Below are 23,334 nucleotides of genomic sequence, written 5' to 3'. Positions count from 1 at the left end.
CCTTATGCCTGAAATGCCTTTTCCTAACATTCTTTTTGCTACCTTTGATTCATCTCTTAATTTTAGATATTACTTGCTCTGCAATACCTTTGCAGATCTCCCAAGACTGGCTGTGTGCTCCTCTAAATATCTATTAGAAACAACTACCCAGAAAAAATTTATTGGAATTGAAAATTTAGGGGAAATGATGAATGTATTCATCCATTTTACTTTTGTTTCTTTTATGGGAAAGAAGTAATAGGATAGTTTTAAAAAATATAATTATAAGGATAAGTAATAAGTGAAACTTTTCTAATCCTAATATCCTATCCAAAATAAATCTACAGGGCAATCACAGACTTGACCATGACTTAAAGATTAATAATATTGTGCTAAGGATAAAATGCTTATGACAAGGGAATCATGCAGAATTTTGATTTGGGAATAATCACCTCCAAAAACTTGTGTGTTTTTTTGTTTTTTATTTTTTATTTTAGGTATTATGGTTATAGGCTGATCATTTGTAGGAGGGAAAGCTGTTAGTAGTAGATATGCAATTATCATCATCTAATTTCCCAGATAAGGATCAGCCTAGTCAGAATTAATCTTTTTCTTAAAGGAGTGCAGAATAGTAGTTAAGTACACAGGTTTTTGTGTATCAGTGTTCAAATCCTTTACTATTTTCTTTGCTTGAGAAAGTCTAAATTACTATCATTTAGTCTACTACTTGGTCCATAATAAGGACTCAACAGATAGTAGTCAATTATCATCATTATTATGTCTCAGATCCAGCATTTATCAGATTCTGTTTGTGTTGTGGTTTCCATGTACTTACTTCATCTCTTGTACTATATTATATTATAAGGTTTTTTAGGTCAGGCGCTTTGCCATTCTTACCTTTTTAATCTTCCTGAACCCTCCAAAATAGTGTACGTTTTAGATGCTCATTTTAATAAATGTAAATTGAGTTGAATTGCTAGGAATGAATCTCACTACTCATGTTAAAAATTATCATAAATTAGAGTGTATGTTTGTTTCAGTAATGTTTATTCCCCATATAGTCCTACAACTTTGATGCAAATCAGTCTATAAAGTCTATAAAATGAATCCATTCAAATAGTGCTTATGCCAAGTATCTAATTCTATGCTTTATATATTCCAAATTATCTTAGTTTATAACCATAAATTAATGCAATTTCTATGAACTATAGGCCATTGATATTCTTTCATTGATTCCTTTTATGATCTGATATGTTACTGAGTGATTTTCCTATCTAAATATCTAAGACAAATCGTCTTTACTTAATAAGATGGCAACTAATAGCCTTCTTAAATAATGATCTTATACTCAACGCCTATATCCACATTCAGTTCAGATTTTCTAAAAGTTTAGTTTGTAAGTGAAGTGTCCATTAATGGGAGTAAAATACCCAAAAGGAAGATTATAAGAGAAGCCCTGAAAAATTTTGGTTTTCATCATTTTGATTTTTAAAGATCAATTGAGATAAACTAAGTCTAATCATTGTTGACAAAGTAACCTCTCCAGGCCTCAAATTTCTTACTTGTAAAATGACTATGTTACCTGAAGACTTCTAAAATCCTCTTCAATTTAGGATATTATATGAAGCTATTATCAAAATGAGAGAAACAGCAACCACAAATTGTTTACAGTATTCTAAAGAGGACTACTACCAGAATTCACACTTATTCATCCATTTAGTCAGTATATATTTACTGAGCACCTATGGAAAATATAGACAGGTGCTGTTTTAGAAATTAGGGAGACAGTGTTAAACAAAACAGTTCAAGTCTCTGGCATTGTGGAATTTTGTCAAGTCAGGGAGATAGACAAAAATCAAGTAAACAGTGAGATAGATTACTAAGCTAAGGAGCAGATAAGTGCTATGCGGAAAAGTATGCTAAGGGGTAGAGGGTGGCAGGCAGAGCTGTTTTAGGGAAAGAGAGAGAACATTTAAGCAGGGACATAGAACACAAAGAGCATTCCATGCAGAGAACAGGAAGTGCAGAAAAGGGCCGGAGTCAAATAGGCTCTTGGTCTGTGTGAGGGACATGGAAGAGGCTGCTGTGATTGAAGTCGAGTGAGCCAGAGGAGATGAGGACAGAGGCGCAATGAGGGTCCACATCACACAGAGCAGTGATTCCTGGAGGGGGAGACTTTGCCCCCAAGTTGGCAATGCCCGGTGGGGGCAATGCCCCCAATTTGGCAATGCCTGGTGACATTTCTGGTTGTCACAGCTGTGAAAGGGACACTACTGGCATCTAGTGCGTGGAAGCCAGGGGTACTACTAAGCATCCCAAATTGCACAGGACAGCTCCTCATGGCTAAGAATTACCTTGTTCAAAATATCTATAGTTCCAAGGCCCAGAATCTTTGATGTAAGGGCTTGTAGGTTACAGCAAGAAATTTGGACTTTATTCTAAGTGTGAGGGGAAGCCCCTGGAAATTTTTCAACACGGTAGAAATATGACATGATTAGACTTGTATGGAGAATGACTAAAGATAGAGGAGAGGAGAGACATGAAAACCAGTGAGGAGGTAACTGCGGGATTCCAGGAAGGAGATGCTGGTGGTTTGGACCAGTGTGGGAGCTAAGGAGGACGTAAGTTGTTGTTGGACCCCAGGTATAGATAAAAATGATTTTTTTTTTCCTTTTAGCTGTGGCTTTTCCATCTGGTTTCAAAGTTTCACAAGGTGATTTATATTATTTAAAAATTTACTTTATGAGGATAGCAATTGGCCTACATGGCAGAACATCAAGAGGATGTGTCTATGGAGGGAGGATTTACTTGTCAATTTATATCTTCACAACAAGATGAAAAAAATTACATCTTTTTAAGATTTACTTTATCCACATGAATCCAGTTTCTTACAGGTCAGGCTTCACCATACGAACTCAGTGGATATAGAAGTCAATTTTATGCTGCTTAGTATTATTCTGGGTTGCATTAGAAGTTTAATAAGACCTCATTAAAAGTGATCTCCTGTTCTTTCTACCTGAATTGAACATTCCCTGTATTTTCTCTTTCACAATGGAAAAGTCAGGCTTCTACTCCAGAGCACAGTCCTTGGAAGCTGATAAAACTGCTGTGTACTTCCTTGAAACTTAGGTCATTGGTAGCAAATATTCAAAGGTAATTATGAAACAAAATATCCTAGGAAGCCTTAAGTAAACTTTATGTTTACAGCAAACCACTTGGCCTCCAGGTATTTGACCCATAACCTCATTCATGCTTTGCAGCCCAGAGAATTCCCAGGTAAGGGCTCTGCCACCATGTGATAGTTCTATGACTAGGGAAGGAAAAACATCATCTTTTGTGACTTTCCAACAATTCACTCACCTATTTATATATGAATGCTGGCATTCTAAACATTATAATTTGGATTTATAATACAGGTTCTTGTAGGCTGAAGCAATTGGTACTGAAATTAGCAAGATTCCTTATTTTGTACTTCATAAAACCTGTTTTATTCATATTTATATTTTAGGAAGAATAATCTATAGCTGTCGAATGTGTAATCTAGTATGGTAATCCTTTTAAGAAATCATTATATTCTCTCTCTGTAGTACTTTGTTTGAATGAAAGTGTTAAATAAAGACATATTAAGGAATATTTAGTTGGAAAATGACTGATGACTAACTAATCCCTGCTGACTTTGATTAGTTAGTTCTACTATTTTGCAATGTTGATCATGTAAAAAGAAGGATCTCAATTTGAATTTAACCAAAATCCAATTGGTCCTTGTGATATAGTTGTGTACTGAAATGTTATTGGTAGGTAATTAACACTTAAAAAAAACAGTGATAAAATAACCTAAATGTAAAGTTATTTCAAAAGATACTGCATGGGGCTTCGCTGGTGGCGCAGTGGTTGAGAGTCTGCCTGCCAATGCAGGAGACATGGGTTCGTGCCCCGGTCCAGGAAGATCCCACATGCTGCGTAGCGGCTGGGCCCGTGAGCCATGGCCACTGAGCCTGCGCATCCAGAGCCTGTGCTCTACAACGGGAGAGGCCACGGGAGAGGCCAAAACAGTGAGATGCCCGCGTACCACACACACACAAAAAAAAGACACTGCATGACAACCAGGGCACCTACCAGGCACTGGTAGGGGGCCACTGACACCTAAGGGGACGGGAGTAACCCCCAGTGACTGGGTAGGACATGGGGTGTCGGGGGAATGAAGGGGGAGGAGAAGTGGAGGCGGGACAGGACTGGTGCCCCTCAGGGTTGGCTGGGAGAGGTGAAGGGATCCCACCCCCAAAGGGGGAAATTGAGGGTCCATTGGGAGGGCAGAGGATCAAAAGGGAGTGTGGCCAGGTGTCCCCTGCCCACTTGGACTCCCAGGAACCTGTTGAGATCCCAGGCCTGATCCTCTGCCCACCTCGGCCCCCTCCAGCCATGGGGGTCCTGAGGGAGTGGAACAGAGGGAAGGGGGAGCAAAAGTAAAGGCCAGCCCTCCGGACCAGGACCCCTGAGGGGTGGCTGGGGGAGGGAAGGGGTTCCTACACCCAGCGGGACCCACCCATGGTTAGGGATCCAATGGTGACAGGGAGACCCTGGGGGAGATAGGGGGAGGGGTGTGAAGGAACAGAAGGGAATGGGGCCAGTGCTTTCCCTTTCCACTTAGGCACCTGGAAGCCTGTTGGGCTCCCGGGCCTAATCCTCTGCCCTGAGGGGATGGAAAAAGATATTCCATGCAAATGGAAAGCAAAACAAAGCTGGAGTAGCAATTCTCATATAAGACAAAGTAGACTTTAAAATAAAGACCATTACAAGAGACAAAGAGGGACAACTTCATAATGATCAAGGGATCAATCCAAGAAGAAGATATAACAATTGTAAATATTTATGCACCCAACATAAGAGCACCTCAACACATAAGGCAAATGTTAACAGCCATAAAAGGGGAAATCAACAGTAACACAAAATTAGTACAGGACTTTCACACCCCGCTTTCATCAATGGACACATCAACCAAAATGAAAATAAATAAGGAAACACAAGCTTTGAATGACACATTAAACATGTTGGACTTAATTGATATTTACAGGACATTCCACCCCAAAACAACTTTCTTCCCAAGTGCTCATGGAACATTCTCCAGGATGGACCATATCTTGGGTCACAAATCAAGTCTTGGTAAATTTAACAAAATTGAAATCATATCAAGTATCTTTTCTGAACACAACATTATGAGATTAGATATCAATTACAGGAAAAAAAACTGTAAAAAATACAAACACATGAGGCTAAACAATACACTATGAAATAACCAAGAGATCACTGAAGAAGGCAAAGAGGAGGTCAAAAAATACCTAGAAAAAATTGACAATGAAATCACGATGACCCAAAACCTATGGGATGCAGCAAAATCCGTTCTAAGAGGGAAGTTTATAGCAATACAATCCTACCTTAGGAAACAAGAAATATCTCAAAGAAACAAGGTAACCTTACAACTAAAGAAATTAGAGAAAGATGAACAAAACAATGCCAAAGTTAGCAGAAGGAAAGAAATCATAAAGATTAGATCAGAAATAAATGAAAAAGAAATGAAGGAAACGAGAGCAAAGACTAATAAAACTAAAAGCTGGTTCTTTGAGAAGATAAATAAAATTGATAAACCATCAGCCAGACTCATCAAGAAAAGAAGGGAGAAGACTCAAATCAACAGAATTAGAAATGAAAAAAGAGAGGTAACAACTGACACTGCAGAAATACAAAGGATCATGAGAGATTACCACAAGGAACTATATGCCAACAAAATGGACAACCTGGAAGAAATGGACAAATTCTTAGAAAAGCACAACCTTCCAAGACTGAACCAGAAGGAAATAGAAAATATGAACAGACCAATCACAAGCACTGAAATTGAAACTGTGATTAAAAATCTTCCAACAAACAAAAGCCCAGGACCAGATGGCTTCACAGGTGAATTCTATCAAACATTTAGAGAAGAGCTACCACCTATCCTTTTCAAACTCTTCCAAAATATAGCATAGGGAGGAAGACTCCCAAACTCATTCTATGAGGCCACCATCACCATGATACCAAAACCAGGAAAAGTGCCACAAAAAAAGAAAACTATAAGCCAATATCACTGATGAACATACATGCAAAAATCCTCAACAAAATACTAGCAAACAGAATCCAACAGCACATTAAAAGGATCATACATCATGATCAACTGGGGTTTATCCCAGGAATGCAAGGATTCTTCAATATATGCAAATCAATCAATGTGATACACCATATTAACAAATTGAAGTAGAAAAACCATATGATCATCTCAATAGATGAAGAAAAAGCTTTTGACAAGATTCAACCCCATTTATGATAAAAACTCTCCAGAAAGTAGGTATAGAGGGAACCTACCTCACCATAATAAAGGCCAAATATGACAAACAGCCAACATCATTCTCAATGGTGAAAAACTGAAAACATTTCCTCTAAGATCAGAAACAAGACAAGGTTGCCCATTCTCACCACTGTTATTCAACGTAGTTTTGGAAGATGTAGCCACAGCAGTCAGAGAAGAAAATGAAATAAAAGGGATCCAAATCAGAAAAGAAGAAGTAAAATTGTCACTGTTTGCAGATGACATGATACTATACATAGAGAATCCTAAAGATGCCACCAGAAAACCACTAGAGCTAATCAATGAATTAGGTAGAGTAGCAGGACACAATATTAATGCACAGAAAACTCTTGCATTCCTATACACTAATGATGAAAAATCTGAAAGAGAAATTAAGGAAACACTCCCATTTACCATTGCAACAAAAAGAATAAAATACCTAGGAATAAACCCACCTAAGGAGACAAAAGACCTGTATGCAGAAAACTATAAGACACTGATGAAAGAAATTAGAGATGATACCAACAGATGGAGAGATATACCATGTTCTTGGATTGGAAGAATCTATATTATGAAAATGATTATACTACCCAAAGCAATCTACAGGTTCAGTGCAATCCCTATCAAACTACCCGTGGCATTTTTCACAGAACTAGAACAAAAAAGTATACAATTTATATGGAAACACAAAAGACCCCAAATAGTCAAAACAATCTTGAGAAGGAAACGGAGCTGGAGAAATCAGGCTCCCTGACCTCATACTATTCTACAAAGCTACAGAAATCAAGATAATATGGTACTGGCACCAAAACAGGAAATGTAGACCAGTGGAACAGGATAGAAAGCCTAGAGAAACCCACTCACCTATGGTCACCTTATCTTTGATAAAGGAGGTAAGAATATACAATGGAGAAAAGACAGCCTCTTCAGTAAGTGGTGCTGGGGAAACTGGACAGCTACATGTAAAAGAGTGAAATTAGAACACTCCCTAACACCATACACAAAAATAAACTCAAAATGGATTAAACACCTAAATGTAAGACTGGACACTATAAAATCTTACAGGAAAACATAGGCAGAATGCCCTATGACATAAATCACAGCAAGATCCTTTTTGACCTGCCTCCTAGAGAAATGGAAATAAAAACACAAATAAACAAATGGGACCTAATGAAACTTAAAAACTTTTGCACAGCAAAGGAAACCATAAACAAGATGAAAAGACAACCCTCAGAATGGGAGAAAATATTTGCAAATGAAGCAACTGACACAGATTAATCTCCAAACTTTACAAGCAGCTCAAGCAGCTCAATATCAAAAAAAAAACAACCCAATCCAAAAATGGGCTGAAGACCTAAATAGACATTTCTCCAGAGAAGATATACATATTGCCAACAAACACATGAAAGAATGTTCAACATCACGAACCATTATAGAAATGCAAATCAAAACTCCAATGAGCTATCACCTCACACCGGTCAGAATGGCCATCATCAAAAAATCTACGAACATTAAATGCTGGAGAGGGTGTGGAGAAAAGGGATCCCTCTTGCACTGTTGGTGGGAATGTAAATTGATACAGCCACTATGGAGAATAGTATGGAGGTTCCTTAAAAAACTAAAAATAGAACTAACATATAACCCAGCACTCCCACTACTGGGCATATACCCTGAGAAAACCATAATTCAAAAACGTCATGTATCACAATGTTCATTGCAGCACTATTTCCTATAGCCAGGACATGGAAGCAACCTAAGTGTCCATCGATGAATGAATGGATAAAGAAGATGTTGCACACATATACAATGGAATATTACTCAGCCATAAAAAAATGAAATTGAGTTATATGTAGTGAGGTGGATGGACCTAGAGTCTGTCCAACAGTGAAGTAAGTCAGAAAGGAAAAACAAATAGCTGATACACATATATGGAATAAACAAAAAAGGTTCTGATGAACTTAGGGGCAGGACAGGAATAAAGATGCAGACATAGAGAATGGACTTGAGGACACAGGCGGTGGGGGAAGGGGAAGCTGGGACGAAGTGCAAGAGTAGTATATATACACTACCAAGTGTAAAATAGATAGCTAGTGGAAAGCAACTGCATTGCACAGGGAAATCATCTCAGTGCTTTGCTACCACCTAGCAGGGTGGGATAAGGAAGGTGGGAGAGAGATGCAAGAGGGTGGGGATATGGGGATATACATTTGCATATAGCTGATTCACTTTGTTATACAGCAGAAACTAACACAACACTGTAAAGCAATTATACTCCAATAAAGATGTTAAAAAATAAAGATACTGCATCAAGCTACACTTTGAAGATCAAATATTTTCATAACCATTGTAGGCAATAAATAATGAGTAGAGTTAACAGAGGAACAGATTCTTAAAAAATAAAATTGCAGGCCTCCACAAAGAAGAGAGGAAAAGAAAGCAAATTGGTCAGTTCATATGCCTTGATTAGACTGTTCTTTGTGTCCTAGAAGGCCTAAACAGTGGCTTAAAAACATTAAGTCATCAACTCTGAAACAGGAGTGCAGAGGCAGAAGGTTTCCAGAGCTTTCCACCCCACAGAGGATAATAAGTTTCATTCTAATGACTATGTTGAATGGTGGCTAAGTTTTTTCATTAAAATGAACCCAGGAAAAACAACTGATTTTGCAGCTAGAGGCTCTCTTTTGATTCTTTATGAATTTTATGTCAGGGAGGACCAGAGCAGCCTCAGCCCATCAGTAGGTACCCCCCACTCTTATATCTTTCTCTCTTAATTTTAATCACAGATGGGGAGCCATCTCTCAGGAAGTCGAGAACATGGTTTCTTTTGTTGTTGTTCGTATTTGGTTTGGCGGTTTTGTTGTGTTTTATATTTTTTGTTTGTTTTTGTGTTTTGCTTTTGCCTGTGAAGGGTGGCAGAATATGCCACTCCAAAATATGCCACCTTGGCATAAGGATTATTTTGATTTAAAAGGACTTGAAAAATTTCAAATCCTATTCCCTTTTTTTTCTTAAAAGCAGGAGATAAAATTCTCATGTGAGTTATGTCCTCTGTAATAGAAGCAAAGTAACATTCTTATCATCAAGGACAAGAAGTTGAGACCCAGAGAATTCTACACAAATGGACCTTCTATAATAATTCTTATCTTCCTTTAGCCTCTGCCCATAATTCATTTACTTCTCCATAATTACCTCTCTTTGTTCAGCCAACTATAAAAAATCATGTAGATTCTGCCTTTCTTTGTGTCTTCATTCCTTATGAGGGCTCCTGTGTAACATAAAGTTTATATAAATTTGTATATATTTATACAAGTATATTCCTCAGTATCGGAGGGGAATTGGTTCCAGGACCCCCCTCAAATACCAATATCCAGGGATGCTCAAGTCCCTTATATACGATGGTGCAGTACAGTTGGCCCTCCACATCTGGTGCCAACCTTGCTTTTCTCCAGTTAATCAGTTTCTGTCAGTTTACTTCTCAGGCCCAGCTGAAAATTCTAAGAGGACAGAGGTGAAAATTTGCCTGCACTATACCTTTGGCATCTGTGGACTGAATCCAAATTTTTTGGACTTCTAAATGTGAAGACATTTCATAACCACTACTTCAATAGAAATGATTTATGTTAATTGGCATCCTACTGGAACTAAGATTTGACAGATCCTTTACTTAGTGCAGTGAGTGGCTAATTGAGGACACTTAGGTATAACAAAATGAAGGATATTTCCATAAACTGGTATACCATTTTTCCCTGCCCCCCTGCAACATTTATCTGCTGATGCATGCAGCCTAAGAGGAAAGACCCGAGATGGGAGGACCCCTGGAAATATTACACCCAATTAACACTTCTGGCTTTTATAAAACAGTGTTTATTTTACTCTTTATTGTTACTTTTTATCTAGTTTCACTGCTATGAAGCCATGCTTTTTAGCTCTTCTCTAAATGTTTATTTTATGTTTTGCATTTATATATGTACATATAAATATATTTGTATTTTGTCTATTGTAGTTAGCTTTGATATGAATCAACTTAAAATTTACATGAAGGCATGAATATGGTAATATCATAATGCCTTATTTAGAAATGCCTTTTTTTCTTTTTTTTTTTGTCTTTGCTCTTCCTTCTTTCTCCTTTCTCTTATATTAGTTTCCCCATCCCTCACTCAGATCTATAGCCTCTTGTGTATCCCCAATATGATTTTCTTTATTCTGAAACACTGCTTCCTATATTCACATTTATATGTATACTGACTTTTTGTCAACATTTTTTTCACAAAAGTGGAAACATATCACATGTACTTTTCTACTTTTATCATTCAATAATACTTTTTGAAAAATCTCTCAAGTCAGTTAATGGCTTTATTTTTGTTCTTTTTATGGGTTGTACAGTATTCCATGGTATGGGCCCTCCATCATTTATTAAACCATTCCTCTGTTTTTAGTAATTTTCTTTGCTTCCAATTTTTTTGCCATAATGAACAATGTTGTAATAAACATTGTTGTACCTGTGTCCTTATGCAATTATTTTTATGGCATTGAATCCCAGGAGTGGAATTGCTAGTCATAAGGCAAATGAATTTTTAAAAGTTTATAGATGTTGCCAGATTGCTTTCCAAAAAGATTATAACTCTTCATATTTCTACCAGTAATGTGAAAGAGTATACTTTTCCTATACTTCTGCCAGCAGTAGGTATTAAAGCTCTTTTTAATTTTTCAGCTGTTGGTTGTAAAGTAGTATCTTGTGTTTAATTTGTATTTTCCTGAATGCTGGCAAATTTGAGTGGTTTTTCATATGTCTCATCTGTAACTTGCCTATTTATATCTTTTACCCATTTTCTGTTGGATTGTTTGTCTTTTTTTTTTTTTTTAATGTGAGTGACTGTGAGGATATTTTTATGGTGTAGATATTTTCCCTTTGTATGTCATTTGGACAATTTTTTTTTCCAAAGCTAGTGTTAGTGTATTGACTTTGTATGGTACAAAAATGTTTTTAATTCTTAAATATTCAGATATTTGTATATTTTATAACTTTTGGTTTTTAGTCTTGCTTAAAAAGGCTTTCCTCAGTCCTAGCTTGTACATGAAGCTTTCAGATTCTTTTTTTATTTTTTTAAATACTGATTTTTTTAATTGGTTGTGTCAGTTGAAAAAAATGCACAGCCTAAAATTTAAGAATTATGTTTTCTTTGGCCGACTTTCTGAGGACTCAAACATGGAGGCAGCCTCTCAGATAGAGCTGAGGGATGGCTCCCAAGAGGTAAGGGAGGAGCCCAGATATATAGGAGTTTTTGCAACAAAAGCCAGGCAGTCAGAACATCAAAAGATTACTGTTAATTAAAGAAAGCCAGACATCTCAAGTTAATGAATTTAGAGCTTTTATATGTATGGGAAGATACCAGAGTCTGTCTGGGCTCATTGAAATCATTCCTTTGATATGTACCTTATCTAACTAGGGCCAGTATCCTGCTTTCCCACCCTGAATCCTCTCAGGGTGCACAGTCCGGGAGTGGCTATAGTGGATGATGGCTTGATGGTCGCAAAATCCTTTGTTTACTGATATGGCAGGTGACATTCTTCATTCACAGTTGCAATATTATGTACCTTTTCCTTGGCTTAAATTTGGTGGTTTAGGGATGCTGATAATTTATACTCATCATGTAATACATGGATGTTGATAATTTCAGAAATATGGTTATAATATATGAAAGGTATTACCTTTCCCTGAAGGCTACCCTGTAACCCTAGCTGAGTTGGATATCTCTTGTCCATCTCCTTATTTTGCCCTATTTGCACCTGTAACATTGACTTACCACTTTGAGTTGAAGTTGTATGCTTAAAAAATAGTCTATTTACTTAGCTAAGCTAAAAATTCTTCCAGGGTAGGTCTGTGTCATATTTATGTTTACATCTCTAGTGCCTAACAGCTCTTGATACCACTGGGTACTTAATAAATATTTGTGGAATTAATTTGAATTAGAGAAGTTTTTTTTTCTAGCTGCCTTAATTATTGTATTATAAGAACAGCTAAGCTTATTCCCTAATTCTGATAATGAAGTTTACCATTTATTAGGGTCTATTCTGCCAGGCACTATTCTAAAAATGTTACATGCCTTATCTCATATCTCATCACACCTCTATGAAGCAGATCGTGTTATCCTCTATTACAGCTGATGAGCTCAAGGCCATACAAGTAGGAAGTGGCAGAATTGGAATTCAGCCGGAGTCTGGCTAGTTTGAAAGCCTATATTAATTTTCTCTCTGCCGCACTGTTTCCACCTTCAAAATTGTCTATTATTCCTATTCTAAAGATATATTTTTAAAGAAGAACCATTGTTTGGTGATCTCTTTAGCTCTGAGGCATTTATTTTTTGTTTTACTAGTAATTAATCCAAGGCTCATTAATTTTGTTTGTAGGAAATAAAGAGAATAGTAACCATTCCTTTTAATACTAAAAAGTTAAAGTTATAAGACTGGGATAAGAGGAAACAGATGGAAAATTGTTCATAGTTCCTCTAATATCTAAGTATTATTGGACCTTACGTTAGGAAAGCACTGAAATATGTTTACCCCACCCCCTTCTGTAACTAGCATGTGGGAAAAACCTGTGGAACTAAACGATGAATGATGTGGACACCCAGGAAATCATTTTGAAAGAGAACTTTGTAAATAAGCACAACAATACCATTTATAATACATATTGATTTTTTTGAAAAATAAAATTATGCCTTACAAGTTCACTGTTCTATTTAAATTTGTTTGCTAGGAAGCCATGCATGGAATGAATCACTATATATATTACATGATAAGATCCAGTTAACAATAGGTAAACTGATTATGGTATTTACACCTTTGACATGTCATGTAATTGGTGATCATTTTAGCAAAAACTAATTATAAATATATGTAAGTTAGATACATTATTTACTTTGTGGAGTTATCTTTTATATATTCAGATAGCTTACATAATGTTTATAATTATGCTATAATTCAATAATATAGTTACCTTAAACTTTTTGACTCAATATGATCTAAGTTAATATTGGGTATATTGTAATAACAAATATAATATATAAGAGAAAAATCAATAATACATTTTTAGAATAAAATAATTTAAATATATTTAATTTTTCTATACAATTATAATAATTGAATGTCCTCATTAGAAAGTGAGTTATGAAATACCTCCCTTTATTTACAGTGGTATATCTCCAGAAAATAATGTACTAAGGAAAAAGAAATCTTTTTTTCTATAAGCGAATGGGATTTGAAACCCACACTATCTTCCTTACCTTTTAGGTTTTATCTGTTCTTCATATCTGGATTCAAATATACATAGTGCCTTTTCTGACTATTCCAGCCTAAAACAATATCATCCTTTGAACACCTCTGCAGTTAGCAACATTTGACATTCGTTCATTTATTTATTCCTCCATTCACCAATTATTTTCTTGCAGATGTTTCCAGCTTGTGAAATTTTGTCTATGGTAGTTTATTTAGACTGTTATCTGTTATATATATATATATAATAGACTGCTTTGTGGCTTATGTTTTGAATCATGGTATAAGTTATAATCTTGGTAGGCCCCTAAAATGGCTAAAATTTAAAAGAATGGCGATTATCAAGTGTTAATGGTATATGGAACAACTGGAACCCACACATTGTTGGTACACCTGCATTGGAAGCCAGTCTGACATGTTGCAAGGCTAAACATTTGGTTACTATAGGACTGAGCCATTTCATTTGTAGATATTTACCCAGGAGAAATGAAAACATGTATCCACATAAATACCTATAGGTTCATGGTGGCTTTATTGATAATAGCCAAAAACTGGAAAGAACCCAAGTGTCCTTGAACTATTGATTGATAAACTAATTGTGGTATATCTCTATAGCAGTAGACTATTAAGAAATAGTAACAAATGACTAACATGTGCAACAACACAGATTAATCTCAAAAGCAAATAGACTACATTAAAGAAAGAAAACCAGAAATCAAAGAATGCATATAGCATGACCCCATTTATGTGAAATTCTAGAAGAGGCACAACTATGGTGACAAAAAGCTCAGCTGTGGTTGCTGGGAGCTGAGGATGGAGGGAGGCAGTTCTGCCTGCAGAAGGGCATGAGGGGCCTTTTCTGGGTGATCGGATGTTTCATATCTTGATCTAGTGATTATGGGCTTGGGTAGATTTTTAAAACTCATTGAACTGTACACTTAAAATTGCTGGATTATATTTATCTCCTAACAAGGGAACTCTGCTGTCAGTTTGCTATTCCTTTGAAGATAATCTACTCTTTTTTCTCTGGCAGCTTTTCAAAAATTTTTTAGGGAAGAAGGGTTCCTTAGTGTTCTGCAGTTTCATTACAGTATATCACGGTGTGATTTCTTTCCATTTATTTATCTTACTTGTGATTCACTTTGGTTACTGAAGCTGTAATTCATGCTTTCATCAGTTCTGGAAAATTCTCTATCACTATCTCTCAAATGTTATCTCTTCCTTTTTATTCTCTTCCTTTGGGACTCTCATTACACTTATATTACATTTTCTAATAATATTCTCCATCTCTCCTACTTTTCATTTCCTTACCTCTCTGTGCTAAAGTCTAAGTAAATCTTTTAGATATATATTCCAGTTCCTCTTTCTTTCATTTATATTCATCTGCTTTTTAATCCACCTATTTAATAGTATATTTTAATTTTTAGAAACTCTGTTTGATTTTTTCTCAAATATCTGTCTTTTAAAAACGTATATTGTTCCTTGTTCATATTTTTCATTCCCTTTTTTTAATTTTTAAAAATATTTGAATTTGTATAAATTATATTCTATGTTTGAGAAATCCAGCAGTTTAAGTCCTTGGTGGTCAAATTCTGCTGTTTGTTAATGAGTTCTGACTCATTAATGCTGGTTATTTCCTTGTGAGTTCTGTTTTTTGGATTGTGAGTGCCTATTGACTAGGACTTATCTGTAGAAACCTTGAAAACTCTGAATTGAGCGATTATCACTGAAGAGATTTATAGTTCCTTCTGCCAGATTCCTGGAGCCAATTAAAGTTAATTCTTGACTATCCCAGACCACATAATCAGTGTGAATTTGAACCCGTCTCACCTTGAGAGCAGGATGTGGACTCTCAAGAGAATTTTTCCCTTCCAGAGGTCACCCTAGATAGGCAAATGTCCTTTTCATTTTCCTTTCCTGATGGTAGATTACTTTTTTCTAGTCAGTCTATTAATGATGATAAAAGAGATCTAGTTCCAACTCTTGATCTTACTGAATCCTGAGCTCTATACTCCTGATCCCTTCTGGACAATGAAAACCCAGAGGGTCTAGGATCCAGGGAGTGTCCAGTAAATGCCTTCAGGGCAGCCACTACTTTGGACAATGAAAAAAATTCAATAGAATGGTTTGAAAAATATCTAAAAACACCTTAATCAATTATGAATTATTAATACTAATTACCTATGTTAAGAATGTGTGTGTGTGTATTTGGGAAATACTTTAAATATGAATTTGTTTCCTGCTTGTGACATCAAGGATTACATATACAATTTTGTATTCAACTGATGACACTCAAAACATTGAGACCTAAAAAAAAAACAACAAACCATTGTTTTCAAGGTCAAATCAAATTGGAAAAAATCATTCTTCACTCCATTTATAAGACCTAGGTAACTTGTCTTGGTAAAGCTAGTACTAAAAATGCCTTTTTGTAGACAGGTAGTTAGAATACCATACAGAACTCATTTTTGACAGTCAAAACCAAAATTATTTGCAAGCCATAGATACATACAACCTTGTAGGCTGACACCTCACTTAACTGTTAAATCACCTAAAAGATTACCTTGTCTTTCTTTTATGTGAATTCAGGAGCACAAAGCTACTTAAAATTCCTTCTCTAGAGAGATTCTATTAGAAGTATTATATTTCTTTGGCAGTCCTAAAAGGAACCAGCTCAGTATTTTAACGTCATGTATTTTAAAGCTACTTTGGGTTATTTTTTTAAAAGTTAGATTGAAGCCTGAGAAATTAAGTATGTGTATATGGCATGAATTTTAGCAGGGTTCTACAGCTCAAAGAGTTATTTCACACCCTGTCTAGTGTCTAGGTGAACCATTCTCTATTAGCGTAGCAACATTCAAATATGTAAGTGATTAGTAAGTGAAAACAAATAGATTGTGCTTTCACCTGCTACTCTCTGCATGCTTGCATATGTACAGATAGATAGATTGTGTTTTCACATGTAAGTTTTAGAATATCCCAGAAGGGCATAAGAATAAAAGAAAAATAAGATTCACTGTACCGTTAAAGATAGTCTATAGCCCCAGTGCAAATGTGAGGGAAAGAAATCATTGAAGCATGACTCAGGTAATTTTAAAAGACTGATGCTAATAGACAGTAGAGGCTGAACACATTCTGAATTATAAAATGAAAGAAAACAGTGGACAAAGGAAGATAATAGCAATAATAACTCTAGCTTACTGAGTTCTTACTGTACATAAGAACTAGATTGAGTGCTTTACTTAAAAAGTCTCAACTGTAAGAGAATCCATTTATCAAGTGTTTAATACATGCCACTTTTATCCATAGAACCACTTTTTGAGTTAGGTACTATTATTTGCCCCATTCTGCAAATGAGGAAACCGATGCTTGAGTTTTATCAACTTGTCCAAGATTACATAAACTTGGAAGTGTTAAGTCAGACATCAAAGCCAAGACAGGCTGATTGCAGAGACCATGCTCTATGACAACCTCTCCATTATATTCTCATCTAACTACTAACCTGCATCTCAACCCAGTTAGGGCATGTCTAATCCATCCCATTTCAAAGGTAGACAAATGGAGATAGAAACTAAGTAATTTGCACAAGATTACTTATAACTGCATAAAGATTAAAACTGGTTTAGTCTGTTTCCAGAATCTATGCACTTTCTACTGTATTATTCAACCTTTGTGAAAGTGTTTTTCATTCTTCAGTTATACATTCATTTGGTCATTCATTTAACAAATGTTTATTGAGCACTTTGTATGGTGCATTCTTTTGCGCTCTGTGAATACTCTCGTGAACATGAAACACAAAGTTCCAAAATTTACATTCTAGTGGAGGAAAGATAGGCAATAAACCAATAAACTAGGAAGTAAATATCATGTTAGTGGGTGCAATGAAGAAAAATAAAGCATTGCAAGGGGCTAGAAAATGATGGGAAGTTGGATATATTTAAAAATTTAAAATAAGATAGTCAATGCAAGGAAATGTGCAACTGTCACTGGTAATTTTATGATACTGTTATTTTCTATCACAAGTATCTTGACTCCTTGATTTATATGACATTGAAACTGAATCTGAGTTTTATATCAGATTCACTTTCCAGAAGAACATGCTTGACTTAGAACCTACCATTTCATTGCAGAAATGATTGGTTTTATTTCATATTTCTGCTTGAATGGTTTTTTGAGGAGACAAAATAGGTAATTGTTTCCTTTCTAAGTACTTATCCAAACTAACCAGCTTAATAAGGTAAACAAATATTTGGATTTATTAGGAGAATGTGCCTTGCCAACAGTTAAGTAAAAGGGTCTTCTCCCCATCATTAATACTTGATGTGGGATATTAGTTCTTAGAAGGAATCTCATGATAAAATGACTAGTGATGTCAGCAACTAATTGACTGATTTTAATTGAAGAACATTTATATGACAGTATGATGTATTCAACTTGTTTCTGCTTTTCTTTAAAAAACTGAAACTCTTCTTCCCAGTAGTAATTAAAAATAAACAGCAGTCATTTACTTATTGTGGGCTTCTAGTGGTCACAACACCTTGCATGAGTGAGTGATCTAAAGCAAAGCAATTCAACACTGAAATTATCTTGAAAACTAAAAACCATTCTAGATAATGAATAGTTTCAATTTCTATAGCACCAACTTATGTGCAGTTTTCCTTTTTTATGTATTCTTCTGCATATATACAACTTAGTAACTAACAGAAATGGTCTGATTGGGACTCCACCTCAAAGAACAGTGTATAAAGCTCAGTCTCTGGGGTTAAGTCTGTAGACTTGGGGGTGACATTTATTCATTCAACTATTATTTATTGAGAAGCTTCTTTAAGCTAGACATTGTCTGGAATTCTTTGGGGAATGAAAGAAGAAAAAAATAGTCTCTTCCCTGAAAAGACTTTATTATTATAGGCTTGGGATAATATTTAATCTAATCCCATCCCTTTTATTTAATTAGTTATATTATAATTTATGTAACCAATCTCTTGTTGATTATTTAGAAAGATAATTTTTTTGTTGTTGTTACAAAAGGCCTGTGTTGAACATCTCTGGTAATAAATATTTGTCCATATTTCTGATTATTTCTTTGGAATGGATTTCTATCAGTAATATAACTAGGTCAAAAGGTACATACATTTTAGTCTATTAATAAATTTGACAAAAATGGGCCCCCAATGTCAAAATAGGAAAAAACTTGTATCACTTTACATTGCCACCAACACAATACAAGAGAGCCTTTCCTTACTTGGTTTCCTTGTCAGCCTTAAGAAGACAGAATGTTCCACTAAATGTATATCGTCGATCATTGCTCTCTAAATATTGTCTTCAAAATTGTTGAAAAGTTTCTCATTTTCAAGAATGATTTATGGGATTTCCCTGGTTGTGTAGTAGTTAAGAATCCGCCTGCCAATGCAGGGATATGGGTTCGATCCCTGGTCCAGGAAGATCCCACATGCCATGGAACCACTAAACCCGTGTGCCACAACTACTAAGCCTGCGCTCTAGAGCACACGAGCCACGACTACTGAGCCCTGTGCACCTAGAGCCCATACTCTGCAACAAGAGAAGACACCGCAATGAGAAGCTGACATAGGACAACAAAGAGTAGCCCCCACTCGCTGCAGCTAGAGAAAGCCCTCACACAGCAACGAAGACCCAACACAGCCAAAAATTTAAAAAAAAAATTATTTATGAAATTGAATGGTGCTAATCAAAAATTTTCAGTTGACATTGATAGCTTATATTTGACAAGAGATCATCTAGGGTTTTTTTTTCTTATATATTCTGAATTTTAAAGTATTAAGAGGTTATGAAAATTCTGTCAGTTGGTTTGAGAAGTTTATTTGACTAAAAAAATGAAGATTGCAGCTGGCCAAGTTGACCATTGAGGTAAAAGCAGATGTCAGAAATAAAATAGATCTGCATTTTGTTGGGGCTTATTGAGTTTTATAAAAACATAGGATATTATGAATTAAGTAGCAAACCATTATCTGGTGCTAGTGCATCTTGTTTAAGCACAAAATTCCTACCTACAGAAACATGAAAAAAAATACTGTGGGTACGTTTACAGGGTCTTAACCACATCTTATTTAAAAAGAAAATTCTAGAGTAGCCTTACATGTAACCTATAATAATCTGTTGCATCTTTACAGTAGTATTTTTACCTTTCCTGAATTTGTATGCTTAGCTGTTTGGTCTCTCTCTTTTCTGATCTTTTCTCAATGGTTATGCTGTTTATTTCTAGAACTATTGGACACAAAAACCGCTATGTCAAAGTCCCCCGTGGTCACATCTGGGTTGAAGGTGATCATCATGGACACAGTTTTGACAGTAATTCGTTTGGGCCAGTAAGTCTTCTTATTACTCATATGATTGGATTTCAAATGTAGGAACAAAAGTATGTCACACAGGTTGCTCAGGTAGCCCAGCCAAGAGTAGTCATGAATTTTATAGTGGAACAGATTATATTTGAAAATTTCCTTTTAAATATCATATAGATAATGTAAGCTGTCAATGGGTGTGTGTGTGTGTGTGTGTGTGTGTGTGTGTGTGTGTGTGTATCTAGAAAAGAACTTCGACAACTCAATAAAGTGCCAAAAGATGCTTTCAGCTGACTACCCGATCCCAGTGGCAATGGTTGTTTTTTCCTCACGTAAATGCTGTGTACTTTATGTTTTTAGTTAGTGTTTAACAGAAATAATGTATAAAAGACCTATAGACATCAATTTTCTAAGTAATTAGTTTAAAAGGCATGTATAATAGAAATCATATTGGTAACTAACATTTTTCAGCTTTTAATTTATAACAGAAATGCCCACATTCCTTATACCATGTTTACATTCCATAAAATATGTGATTAAATTCATATATTATAATTTTTTTCATTTTTGAATATGTACAGAAATTCTCTATTTATGAACCCCTGCAACAAATCATTATATGAAGTGAAGAATATTTTAGTTAATGGAAACTGCACCTGATTTCTAGTCGCCTATGTCTCTTTAAAAACTTGGATCTTCAACCCACTAGATTTTCCTACATCTAGATGTAGCCATACTTGTATGTATGTAGAAGTTAATATTGAGCACCTTTAGATAGGTTTGCAAAAAAAGTTATCCACATCCTTTTGTCTAAAACTAAATGTTGGTGGTCTCTATAAAACAATTTCCTTCACCTATCATGAGGGACCACTATTATTGTCACGGGAGAAGCAGTCACTTGACTCACTTTTGGCTAAAATATAGCAAGAGACTTGAGGTTGGATAAGTATTGTGCGTAAGTGGAAGGGAACTTTAGGTGATGACCCCTACTTCTTTTTTCTAGCTGCAGTGATGATAAGAAAAATATCTAAGGTCTTTCTTGCTTTTGAGTAGTACTTATTATAAAAATACAATTGAATCGTTTTAGGGTATATTAAAGATGGAATGAACAGATTGGAAATGTTGTAGATCACTTAGAGAGTATAGTAGGAGTGACTGTCATGAAGAAGCTTAGTAGCAACCTGAAAGTGAAAATAAATCACCTAAAAGCAGTTTTATTTCTCTCTCATCAATAAGATTAAATCTATTAAATGTAGCATGTTGACCAAGTCCACATTAAAATGTTAACTTTAGTTTGGGTTTTAATTGGTAGGGTAGTGACTCTGAAATGAAGTGCTAAAAATGTTGTTGTTTTGTTATTTGTTGTGGGGTGTGGGGTAAATAATTACTAATAATAAAGTACTAAAATTTGAGATTGCTTTGCTTTTTCTTTATTAGTAAATAAAGCTAGTGCAATCTTATCTATATAATTATATAATTGTCAGTCACTCATATTCCAGATGCTTTCTTATTTGGGAGAGAAAAATGATAAGGTTGATAGCCAGAATATTGGGAATTGCACATAACCTTCAATATCATATCTATTGTGTAGTTCTTTCTGGGCTGTCTTTCCTGCTGTGTACTTAATAATAGTATTATGAACCACTGAAGTGTAAGTAGACACATGAAAGTTGAAAATATATCACGTATGGAAATATCCTCTCTCACTTATATCTTAAAAAAAAGAAAAAGAAAAAGTGAGAACCATGTGGGAAGGCCAATCTCATTGTGTTTATTACAGTAAGAAACTATGATATGCAAAGCACTGACAAATACATTCTGTGCAGGACTTTAATGCCGTTGGTTTACATCAAGTTTTTAAAAGAAATCTACTCATTAATTATAACTTGAACCAGTAATATGAGTCAGAGACACAAAACCATTTTGAAATTTAGTGGTTGTTTTCTTTTTTTTTAAATGGATATAAATATATGGATGCAGAATGGCTTTTGCTTCATAAGTTGGACTAAATATAAATTTCCATTCACTTAATTCGTATTGTTTTTACTTGTCAAAATTAAATGAAGAACCTGTACTAGGGTGAAGGAAAACATTTGTCACATCATATACTAACCTACTTGTATTTGATGAGTTTTAGTACATATATTTTTACCCTTACAGTGAGCTCTCATGTTTTATGTTCCAGTAACATTTATGATTAGGAAAAATAATTAATAATGATGCTCCCAAATAAGTTTCAAAAGGACAGAGGGAAAAAAATTGAATTAAAGCCCTACAATTTTTATTTAAAGCTAAGTTGTGATGTTTGAGTATAGAGATTTCTTATTTTTTATTAATTAATGGTTATCTGAATAATTAAATTATTTTAATATTTTTATAATTCTCAGAAATAAAAACTCAAGTTTTACAATTCTAAAAAAACCAGAATAATCTTGAATCTTACACTGCATATACACTTGAAAGTTGTTATATTTTTCCAGGAATTCTCAGTTGGATTTTTTGGCTTATCCATCAATATATTTGGCGATTGTCTGTGAAAGGTCAGTTAAGTTTCAGGCTTTCTGGATTGTTGATTCATTTCTCCCCTTGGAAGCAGGGAATGCACTTTTCCAGAAAGTAAACATCCTATCTAAAAATCAGCCGGCATTGTTCCAGGATGCTTATCTTGACTTTGTAGAAATTCACTGAAGCCTTTACCCTTCATATCCCTCCCAAATAACTTCAGAATTGTATCCAAATCTGTTTAATATGCTTTAACTCTTTGAATTATAATTATACTATATCATAGCATCTCATCAGTGTATTTTAAATTGTTGCCTATGGGTAATCACAATGGAGCTTTTTCCATATTTGAGTAGATTTTTACTTGTAATCTAGTGAAAAATAAGAAAATAATATCTTACTCTTTTTTTCCTAGTTTGTTTTAATATTTCCTATGTATTTCTTAATATTTGATTTGCTTTTCTGATTTGGTTTATTGCCACTATATGTAGGCTGGAGAGGGAATTAAAGAGTTTTATGAGTGAAAGATGAATAATGGATTATGAATTTAAAGATACCAATGTTAAGTTATAGTAATAGAATGCATCACAACAGAATAAGATCCTACATCTGCGCTTTTAACTTGTAGAGGATGACATTATGGAAATAAACTAGTAGACTCCTTTATGAACATGGATATAGTAAAACAGAAAATCAGATAACCTTAGTTTTGGACCTCATCAGTCACATAACTTGTATGGGTCTACGTTTCCTCATGTATAAAAGGATGAATTTCCTCTCCTCTGAATTCATCTTGAATGATTATTTAATAAAATGGGCATATATTATATATATATATACACACACACACACACACACACACACACATATATATAAATATATAATTTA

At 35.0% G+C, this 23,334-nt stretch overlaps 1 protein-coding gene across 1 annotated transcript in view; it reads left to right on the top strand.

Annotated features, from left to right (window-relative positions):
• Positions 1–23,334, top strand: part of IMMP2L (inner mitochondrial membrane peptidase subunit 2) — a gene marked incomplete at its 5' end in the record, with an annotated part of 844,107 nt that overhangs the window by 626,008 nt on the left and 194,765 nt on the right. Inside the window, one exon of the mRNA XM_079711281.1 lies at positions 19,869–19,971. Within this exon, the coding sequence (XP_079567407.1) occupies positions 19,869–19,971 (103 nt within the window). The remainder of the gene's footprint in view (positions 1–19,868; positions 19,972–23,334) is intronic.

The sequence above is a fragment of the Hyperoodon ampullatus genome (assembly GCF_949752795.1).
Source record: "Hyperoodon ampullatus genome assembly, chromosome: 9".
In the NCBI taxonomy this organism is placed as follows: Eukaryota; Metazoa; Chordata; class Mammalia; order Artiodactyla; family Ziphiidae; genus Hyperoodon; species Hyperoodon ampullatus.
This window is presented reverse-complemented; position numbering and strand designations above follow the sequence as displayed.